Below are 11,205 nucleotides of genomic sequence, written 5' to 3'. Positions count from 1 at the left end.
TTTTTCCACTAGTAATAGTGGACCTCCAATAACAGGCAAGTTAACAGCATGCAACTGGTACAATGTATATATATTTTTGCTTATCTACACTCTTGGCACTTCGAAAGTTTATATACAGGCTTGGCATACATTCAACACTATAAAAAACTTCTGTAAACTTCCACATACACTATCTGCTAAAAACTGATATTTACACACTACACTTGCAGAACAGAAACCCACGACTCCAAACATTCTAACCTGCTAAACAAAGCTGCCCAATTCCAAATCTAAATGTACTTCAAAAGGGAAAAAACAAAACAAAACAAAATAAAAAAATACCATTTTCATACATTTTAGAGTAAAAGACACAAAATACACAAGCAACACCCCAAAACCAATGCCCAGATAAATCAAACCTCTAAAAATGAACTTCATTCACTCTAGAATTAAAAAGCATAATAAAACTAACAAATCATTTCAGAACCCACACTACACCACTAAATACACCACAAATATAAAACTTAAAAATACTATAGAACTACAATACAAAACCAACCATCACGGCACTCCATTCATAAAAACCCTAAGCACATCTAAAGCCTTATTCAGAAGAATAGAAGGTTAAGACTATTAAAATAGCCCATCTAACAAGAAACACTGCTCTAACCTATAAAAACAAAAGAAAAACCCATTTGTACATAGCAATGGGGCGTTTTTTTTTTGCAAAGCATGAAGTATCTTACATTGCAAGATTAGGAAGGTTGCTTTGCGTGGTTCAGCCACTCATCAGTCATGTATCAAGCACTGACCACCTCAAAAAACTCCAGCTTTACTCCACAGCATATCGCCTACTCTTGAGGTGATCTCTGCCTAACATATAAAGCTATGTCAAACCCAGAGCAGTTGGACATGCTACACCTAAAGAAATCCCAATCCCCTCCGAGCTACACGCTCTAGGGACCTAAACCTTGTCACCACAATAAACAGGACACGCTGGAGGGATAGATTCCTGTCCCAGAGATTTCCTATAGTCTGGAACAAGCTAACCATCTATGTCAAGCAAAGTTCTTCATTAGCACTCTTCAAGAAAAATCTTGATGAGTGGATGGGAAATAGGAAATACACCCCGGGGATCACTTATCTGTCTCTGCTGGGCAGTAGCACAGGAAAGTAACTTCCTTGGGTGGCGTAAGCTATGGTACCTTGCTGGCTAGGCTTGCGTAGGCCCTTGGGCCGATAGCCTAGTACCTACCTATGAACCAGATCCCCCAAAGTTTGTATGATCACACACACACCCCTACATATACACTTTTATACATTACTTAACAATCATCAATACCTTGAGTTAATATAAAATAACACACACTACCCCTGAGGACACAGCCTACATATTAGTGGACATCACCTCAAACTTTACCCCTCCATCTTCCCCAAATTACTCAAAGCATATTAGCATGCATAGCCACCCCAAAGCACCTCTGAGCAAGTCGCAAGTGTTCTCAAAAAGTCTAAACACATTAGCTCCATGGGCCCTGACAGTTGGCAAGGTTGTCTTCTTGTCAGCGCCAAACGCTGCCTGGCTGAATATTTACTACATCTAAATCAATCTCAGCCTCTCCACTGCATTCATGCCAGAATTATGGAGTACTGTAGCCATTCCACTCTACTAAGAGGGACCCATGACAAACATTGGGCAGCTACATACCTATCAGCCTCACCACCTTAGCTAAAAGGCAACTGAGATCATTATTATGGACCTCAAAGAGAAGGACATAGGCAGCCTTCAAACCTTGGGCACTAACCAATATGGATTTCTTAATGGCAGATCCTGCCTCTTAAATCTAGTGGATGTTTTTGAACAAGTCAACAAGGCATCAGACTCGGGCAAATGATTTCAAATGACATACCTGTACTTGGCCAAATTCCACACTCCAGGATCATTAAATATAAACCCCTACACTACCTGATGGACAGCAAACTGGCTCATCAACAGAACCCAGTCTATTAGTGTTGCAGGCACACTCTCAACTAAGAGTATTTACTAGGGGTGTCCCTCCAATATCAGTACTGGGACCACTCCTCTTTGGTCTCTGCTTCACCGACATTACAGGCCTGTGTGACAAAGTTTGCCAATGACTGCAAACTTGGAGCTGTCAAAAACACCCCAGCTATCTATTTACTCATACTAACAAAAAATGCAGCACTGTGTCCTCTGGCAAACCTGGGCACTCCTGTTCCTATCACACAACAGACACATCTTTCCCAAAAAACTGACTTATTAGGGACTTGGAACTTTCGCTGACAATGAACTATCCTTTGCCCATCATGTGACCACTGTTAGGAAATTCTTTATATAGCTAGACTAATCGCCAAGGGCATGTCTTCTAGAGCCTTCCTCTACTCCTCCCTTATAAGACCAATAATAAAATACAATGCTCCTGTTGGTGTAAAAATACCTAGCTTGAGACACCACAACATTTCCTTTACAAAAAGGGACAGGGTTGACTCAACAGCACGTCTTCTCTGGGTTACTTTGACCACCTTAAAGAGCTCCCACTGCTTTAAGTATTCACCCAACTACTGAGAGGAGATCTATGCCTTGCCTTCACAACCTCAGAAGCTCGAGTCTTAAACCTCCTAAATGCTTAAAAAATTAATGCCACCCTAAACACCTGCTCAACATGCCTTAACTACCACTGAAACATAAGACTTGCTGGTGGGATAGATATTTGCAGAGACTAGACGACTTGGTGAGCAATCTGAAGTACACCCCCTATCTGTCCCCCTCTAGCACTTACAGAAATGGGCCAAAACTGAGTTGGAGTCTGGTATTAATTATTATCTTGGTAAACTGACAAGGTGAAGAGTCTTGTATAAACCTACACTCACACACGGGTGTGTATACATCAAAGAGCAACAAACATTTCACTTTACTTCCATGAGCTTTCTTAAAATAAACAATGGAACTACATGCGAGTTAAATAACTGTTTACTATGCAGGTGCCAGTGCACAGATGCAAATGCACATATAAAGTGCAGATACAGTGGTATTACAGATCCTGAAACAACTTATTTCCAAGTGCATCTTTACTGACAAGTATGTTATCTACACTAAATTTAGGTTGCAGAAAAAAATATTTTCAGTTGTTCTGAAACTTGCAAGACACTACTTTGTTCTTCGCCTCAAGTGTAAACACAAAATCTTTCAATATTTCTTGATGCAGATCCCACACTATTTATGACACCTCCCTGGACTGTGAAAATGAGAATTCCAGATCTAAACTACAATATTCCAGACAAAACTCCTCCCAGAGGTTGATAAAGAAATCTGACAACATCCCTCATAAATTACCACCATAACACCATCTTCTGCTTCCTTGATTATTCTGACCACATGTAAATCAAAAGCTGTCACAACAGTGTGGCCTCTTATTTATACAATTGACCAATAGCATCCTTATTTTGCATCAAAGCTTGGTTCTATGCTTTTGTAGTTAAAGTTATTCATCAGGTCACTCCTCCAGGATACCGAAAACTTTTCTTTTTAAACTCCTTCTGCACTACTTGTATATTAATGGACCTTACAGAGTGGTTTTCAGTTCCATTACAGCATTTATACCCATTACAACAGACTGTCCATACATTAAGCCTTGGAATTGACACTTGGATGTTATGGAGTAACTAGAGGGTAACCCAAGACTAGACTAGAGTCACAGTAGATAGGCTAGCTACAATGGGCATGCCACATGTTAAATCTCTGACAAGTTCTGATACCCTTGATAAGTGTAAGCATGGGCTTAGGAGATAAACCATTTACAGGTTACCCGTGTCCATTAGAGACATAGGTGCCAAACCAGGGATGAATTTCCGGTTTCCCATCCAATTGTCCAAGTTGCACTTAATATCACTTGGCAAAACATTTGCACTGAAATGAACACATGATCAGTGTTTAGATGGCAGAGCTAAGCCAGAAACTGAGCATGAGGAACACAAGACCAAATGGAAGTTACACCGACAAAAGCCAACTTTTACCAAAGGAGATTGGGGACAAAAGGCATAGTTAGAAAGGCTGCATTCTATTTACTGCTACACTGTAGTGAAAATATCAAGATCCGTACTTTGAAATGAAAGCATGAATGTATGTTTATGAATGAAAATCTAAGTAGATCGTGCCTACTTTAACTTTTTGACCGTTCTTCCCAGTTAGATGTCACAAAGGAAAGGACATTTTTTAATACAGTTTTACATATCTATATAACAATATGCAAGTTTTATTCCACAGAAGACTAGTTATTTAAACAGCTGCTTGATACACATTACCATTTCTGATAAAAATCTTTCCTCTCCGTCATTTGTTTGTGATTTTACATATGAAGTCCATAACTACATTTGAGCTTCTCAGATTTTTTTCCCTGCAAAAACAAAGAAAAATAATATTAACAGCAAAGCACTTAATGAATGCAGACAGTTTAAAAACAAAAAGAAAAAAAATATTAATGGCAAAGCACTTAATGAATGCAGGCATTTTCAGATAAGAACTAATATACATTACAAGATGCGGCTGAAATAGCTGTTAAATGTGCTGTCCAATAACATTAAGATAGTGCTAATGACAGCATTACTATTCCTACACAGAAAGTACAGTAACAAAGGTGTACTGAACAAAAGACAGTAATTCTGGAATGTGGCCTTGGAACTGCACAGCTCTGAAATGGATACAGAGCAGGCACTACTGCATGTACATTGACCAGAAAATCACACACGCCATTTTGTTTCAAAATACTGATTCAGTTTGGGTCAGCATCCAAAAACGTTTTGTTGTTTTTTTAGACTCCAACAGATTCATTCACTCCTAAAATCTCCCCAAAATATAACAAAGAAGTCCACGTGTCATAAAATAGGTACTTTTCATGCAAAATGCAGCTCCATATCATCTCATTACCTGGAAAAAAAATGGCCCACTCATCTAGACGGATTTCTTGTAGTGTCTCCAAATGGAATGTATCCTACTTATCACAACATAATCTGCGGTAAACTCTTATATCTTCCTCTCTCTTTACTTATGGCATTCCACAATGCTTTCTGTGGGTGGACTCATTTAGTTGGTAAACAACCACATCTCTACTGGGGACAGACCTACTGCAAACTCCCCCACAGACAACTTAGAAATCATCTGACTCTCAACAGCTAAAGGACATAGGTCTTGACTATACATAAACTACACTACTCAGCCCTTAACATAACGATGGACTTTGTAAGAAAAGTGAAAGACATCAGTGCTGTCCTTCATAATCATCTGATGTGTGTGTCAGCCTAAGTAAACAGTCACGCCTACAACTAAGAAATATAACCCAGATCAGGCATGTCCTACTACTACTACAGGATCCTTTGATGGTGTGGGCAGCCCGGGACCCTCCCTGTATGATTGCTGCAATTCCAGCTACCTAGGAATCTTGAAATGGTACACAACTTCACTGTAGCTTGTATTTACCTCCTGTTGCCAACACACAATGCCAGTTCTGCAGCATTTGTAATAGCAGCTATTTTGGTCTAAAACTACATCTTTGGACCTAGCCATGACCTCTTATCTGAATGAACTCTATGTTTTTGCAGTTCAGCAAAGTCCTTTCCTTCTTACCAAATGGAGGTTGGGGTGAAGCATTCTGGTACTCATAGGTTATAGGTTAGTACTAGGCTAACTGCCCTTGCAAACTATTTTAAGCCTAGCCAGTTATCCCTTGTGAGACTCAAACCCCACACCTTGAGTTTGTAAGGCAAACACCTTAACCATTAGGTCACCCTTCCTTAATTATTTTCTTCTAAGACACTGTACACCTGTGCCACCCTCCTGCCTCAACAACGGAGAGACAGTCTTCCTTGCTGGTCGATTTCATAAGATAGTAGGTAGAAGCACTGAATAGAACAGCAAATTACAAACACACAAAACAGATATGCAGTTGAGTTAAATGTGATAAACAGCACACAAATTCAAACCAAGTCTCTCATCATATATCCTGTAAGTGGGGGACTTCACCCACCCTTGCTTGCATCTTCCCAATCCTTAGGCACAGTCTCTTACCAAGGATCTGCAATCTCAGAGATGCATATAGAATACAAAATTTTAAGCCCTCATAGGTACAGAGAAAAAAAACGTAGAACACATCTTTCAGTAAACAAGCTTGAACAAAACATGAAAAAAAAGAGTCATAACCCCACACTGAAGGAAATTTCACAAAATAAGTTTCGGCAGATCAATAAAACAAAAGTTGAAAGATTTGTCTGCCTTACCTCTGCAATAACCCCCACCCCCGCAGATAAAACACACACTATATTCCTTCAAGTGGGACCCAGACAACTGGATGGGTACTCATAAATTCACTTCAGGCTTGACAGGCCTAGCCCACCTTGAAAGAGGGAGGTATAGTCTACGGTAGGAACGAGCAAAGTGTAATGGTCACAAGTCTCAGTAGTCTTGACCTTTATAGGATCCTACAATTCTGTGTTTTAATACATCTAACCCTTCTTAACTTGGTTGTGAGAATCAAAACTAAGGGATATACAACAAGACACTGCTGAAACCTTTGCTATGTGGCTTCCAAAGCTTAAGGAGTTAATAAAGGGGCTGGGCTAATAACCCCCCTTAGCCCCCACTCCTTACAAGTTTTGGAAAGTGATGAAGGGAAAAAGGGCGCCGGTCTCCTATTCCCCTCTTACTAACAGCACATTCCATAGCTCAAAAAATTGTGGAGTACATTAACTACAACATATCTACCCCAAAAGGAGCTGTCCTAATGTATTATCCTCAGTGACACCTTCCTGTAAAGGCTCCTAATTTACATTGTCTTAAAGCTCCCCACAGGGTCTGCAGTAGCAAACCACACACGCATATTCCCTTAAGCCCAGCCATCAGTGTAGTCTGTGGAATGGCTATGCCCAATAAGGGGTTGGTACAACCCCCTCAAGTGTTATATTAGTAGGGCACTGAACATCACATTTAAATCTGTAAGGCTGTCTCTGCTCATTTTAAAATTATCTACACATCTTAGATTTGGGAGGATCAGTACACCTGTCTACCTTGATTTCCTACAGACCAGAGACATGCCTACTTGTTTGTCAGTCATCAGGAATCAGACTATGCAGCCACACCACAGATTAATAAAGTCGGGGTAAGGTGTCATAACTGAGTATCCCCAATTATGCTAAGCAAGGTAAAGCGTACTGTGAAACACTGTCATCCGGTAGTCCCCAATACAAATTACTTGGGGTTACATACAATACACTGCACAGATCAACACAAGAAGCACAGATCAACACAAGATTAAATAATAAACTGCATTTTCCTTTAATAAAAGATCACCCCTTCGCATAACATCAAAAGTCAACAGAATAAATAAGTAGCATCAGGACTACGGTGATCCAAACATTCAAAAAGACGCATTACTTATAAATCATGACAAAATAAGGAACAGAAACCTCAGAGGTCTGTAACAACTTTCAACTCTTTAATACATTATACCTGAAGTTCAGATGTTTGACAACACAAAACAAGAGCATGTCACCAAAGATTTAATTTTCTTACAAATTCCATACTCAAAACATTCTTCACGTGGAATCAGCAAAATGTATTATAATCACAGCTTACTCCAGAACTTTACACACGAGTTGTGTGAACACTACCAACTATTTCACAACGCTTATAATTTTTTACTTATTAAGACAAAATCGTCTATGTCATTTTAAAAATGTTAAAATATCTACAGATGTTCCTCATCAGGAAGCTCAGGTAAGCTTATTTCTCAAATGTCCACGTCTCTCAGCTACACATACACACAAAGTCCAGCTTATAAAGAGTGACCAATTCACGAGTCAGGCGATCAAGCGTTCAAAAGGAAAATAAATCAACACCCCATACAACAACAAGAACTAGGATTGTGATCCACGACTCCCATACTTGACTCACTGGACTTAATAATTCAGTATCAAGTACCAACAACTAACGCCTCAACTCACTACAGCGCCCCTACCATTTAAAGACGAATTGCGAGTATTGCACCCCCCTCAATCCGATGTTTAACAAAAAAACGTTCAAGCTTCCGTTCCTAATCGAAATTAATGCATGATTTGCTAGTATTAAGCAGTGAGTTTTAATTTAAATGCATATAAAAATTGCAAAAATAAATAATGTGTATGTACTCTACCCAGTATACGTTCCTACTACTTGAAGAACCTCCACGACTACCGCCTCTGATAAAAGTGTTTTTACTATTCCCATTTCTACCGCCCCCAACAAACCTAGGGGAGGCGCGGCTAAATGAGAAAGAAAAAAAAAACGAACATGAAAATAGAGAGCAAGCGCATATGGGACTAATAGTCTTTTGAGCGGTACATACCCCTTGTTTAAAGCAATGGGAATTAATTAAAAACTCCATATCCCAGAATAATGAGCGAGGGCGCCTACTCAGTTATTTTTGATTTGGTATCGACTACGTCAATCTTTTTCCACATACATTATTCCCGCCTACCGAATTAGAAAATAGTTTTGTTTATTAACATAAGTAAAAGCACGTTTGTGTATTTCATATTCTCTGATTTTTCTGAATTAGCTGTAAGATATGTGCGTTAGTTGTATAACCTGAAGTAAATGTGTGAGTTTTACAAGAAGCTAAGATACGTTTATAACATGGCGTCCATACTGGACTTTTTTATACTTCATTTGCATCTGAAAATAAAAAAGTACCAGTTTCATGTTTAATTTTGCTCCACATCGTTTTTCGCGGTGGTACGCAGTTCATAGAAAATATGTTACAACATTAAGACTACCTGTCCCATGAGCCCCAAGAACGTATTTGAAAACGTGAACACGCGTATACTGTAAACTAGCGCACCCGTATAAAACCGAGCTGAACGCTTAGAGAAGCAGCAGTTGGGGGGTTGTGTCGCCTGTAGTATAAGCATTATATTTGGGTAGGAATTGTTTCTAAATTCAATTTGAGCAGTAGGTTATTAACCAACCGGATGAAGACTTTTGAACGGTGCTGCTGTGTCACAAATGTTTAGTTTATGATTTTTTTTTGTTTTGCCCATAATGTGTTTCCACGGGGAGTATGTTAGAAGAGTTGAACTGATCTGTAGTGGTTAGAAAGGAAACGATTTCACCAGCCTATTAAGACATAGACTACCTACGTCAAAAAATGTCAACAGAGCCAGGCATGTCGGAGTACTCCGGGCAGCAGCACAGTTCAAACTCCCTTGCTATATTATGGTCAGTTTCGGAGCATTCTCCAGCCAATGGGAACGAGAAGTGTAAGTGGGAGTCAAACTACAGGTGGCAGTCAAGAGATAGGGAGCAGCAGGACTACATGTCTTCTGAGGAAGGAGATAAGATTAAGGAGGTGTGCAGCAAAGAAGATCTTCGTGGTCCTGCAGAAGAAGGTGGCGTGTGTCATAGATATGATTGCTATGGCACAGTTGGCAGTGACTCTGACAGGCAAACCAACCAGTCCATGGGGACAGAACTAAACCAAACCAATGAAACTGGGGGGTGGCAGGACAAACAGTACACAGAGGAAGAAATGAACAGATCAAATGGAACTCTCTTTTGGCAAAGCAGCTACTCCAAGGAGAAAGGACTGAACAAATTAAGTGAAAGTGAGGATTGGCAGGGTGATCACTCCATGGAAAAAGAACTGAATGAATCAAATGAAGCCAAACACTACAAGGCCTTTGATTGTGGCTCTAACAACGAACCTGGTACTGTGGATGTACAGGAATGGCAAGAGAGGCAAATTGGCAAGAAAAAACATAGGAGAGGCCCTTCAAAAAAGAAAAGACGTTGGAAGCCTTATTTCAAATTGTCTTGGGAAGAAAAACAACAGTTAGAAGAGAAGGAAAGCTTGCGGGCTTTTAAGGTGAGAGCTGAGATGTTTGCCAAAGGGCTCCCTGTTGCTCCTTACAACACCACTCAGTTTCTTATGGCAGAGCATGAACACCAGGAGCCTGATCTGAAGCCTGACCTCCCAAAGAAACTTGCTGTAAATTCTTACGATAGTAGTGATGAGGAATACCTATTTGAAGAAGAAGACAGTCTCAGTAGTGATGGAGTGAGTGGTAATGGTGTTGAATTTCATCAGAAAGACTTTTTTGAGACCTTTGAGAAGTACCATGCAGAGAGGCTTGAAAACATGACCAAGCAAGAACTAATCAGGGAGCACTTAGAGCTGGAAAGGAGCCTTTCCAAGCTGGAGGAAGAGAACAACAGACTGAGGTATAGGTTGGAGTGCAAACTGCTTGGTAAAAGTGGAGACTTGGGAGGATATCAGGAAAGGAGAAGCAGAAATGTAGATGTTAAGCACTGAGAACTTAACCATTAAAAAAATGCTTAAGTAACAGGAGAATTTGGTTGCAGACTTAAGAGTACCAAAATGTAAAATGTTATATATGTAAAATAAGAGGTCATTTATGAACTTCTTTTGACACAGCAGCCTTGTGTACTTTGGATGTTATATGTGACATTTTCTTCTGTTCCTCTTGCAGTGAAGATTTGCTTTCATACTTGCTTCAGACAAGGTAAACATTTTTCTGTGTGTCTATTTTGACAGTTTCTGTATGTCTGCTTTAGCTAAAACTAAGTCAAACTCCATCTGGTGTCATTCTTGTTTTAAAATGTACAGTAAGATGTAACATGGACATATTTCAAAGGGAAACCTTTAAACTGTGCAAATAAATTTAAGTATTTGTAAAGTAACTCTTGTATGTTTCTTAATACTGCAATTAGGCCCCCTATTTCTGAATAGAAACTTGTTGGAAGTCATAATGAGGGTATGAAAATAGAATGCTGTTTCATAAATAGGTGTAAGTGATTTGTATGTTATAGCTATGTGATTTCATATTTTTTTTGCCATGACAAAAAAGTTTATACCAAATATGAGAGTATGAGGGCTCACTTTTGTCGTGACAGCTTTCTTACCTGTAAGTGTTTTACTTCCTAATGGTTGTCCTGCAGTGAGCTGTATTTGCTGAAAAATGTTGCTTATGTTTGTGTGTGCCATACATCTCAACCTCTTAGAGGAAGAAATCTGGACAAAGTCATAAGTAAAAGTGGGACAAAGGCCCCAAAATAGGGACAACTGTTAAATATTGCCCTTAAAAACTTAGAAAGTTGGTAGACTAACAGGTTTTGCATTAGCATACATTTTCTACAGGGTAGGAAGTCTGAAACTCAAA

General features: G+C 39.4%; 2 protein-coding genes across 3 annotated transcripts in view; one reads left to right on the top strand and one right to left on the bottom strand.

Moving 5' to 3' along the window:
- The window catches only part of LOC122788159 (protein HEXIM1-like), a 20,518-nt gene extending 12,228 nt beyond the window's left edge, over positions 1-8,290 (bottom strand). Inside the window, exons 1-2 of one of the 2 annotated variants that reach the window (XM_044055130.1) lie at positions 8,181-8,290; positions 4,303-4,394 (exon numbers count right to left, since the gene is read on the bottom strand). The gene's annotated coding sequence lies outside the window, so the exon portion shown is untranslated. Of the gene's footprint in view, positions 1-4,302; positions 4,395-7,498; positions 7,899-8,180 lie in introns of those variants that run through there. The other variant, XM_044055131.1, reaches the window with a different exon arrangement.
- Positions 8,291-8,890: 600 nt separating this feature from the next.
- HEXIM1 (HEXIM P-TEFb complex subunit 1) lies at positions 8,891-10,726 on the top strand. The gene has a single exon (XM_044055129.1). The coding sequence runs from the start codon at positions 9,174-9,176 to the stop codon at positions 10,335-10,337; it is 1,164 nt and encodes a 387-aa protein (XP_043911064.1). The 5' UTR covers positions 8,891-9,173; the 3' UTR covers positions 10,338-10,726.
- The last annotated feature ends 479 nt before the right edge of the window (positions 10,727-11,205 follow it).

Source organism: Protopterus annectens, chromosome 13.part0 (genome assembly GCF_019279795.1).
Source record: "Protopterus annectens isolate FY-2018-M chromosome 13.part0, PAN1.0, whole genome shotgun sequence".
NCBI classification, from domain to species: domain Eukaryota; kingdom Metazoa; phylum Chordata; order Ceratodontiformes; family Protopteridae; genus Protopterus; species Protopterus annectens.
The sequence above is the reverse complement of the archived record's forward strand: the minus strand, read 5'-3'. Positions and strand labels throughout refer to the sequence as shown.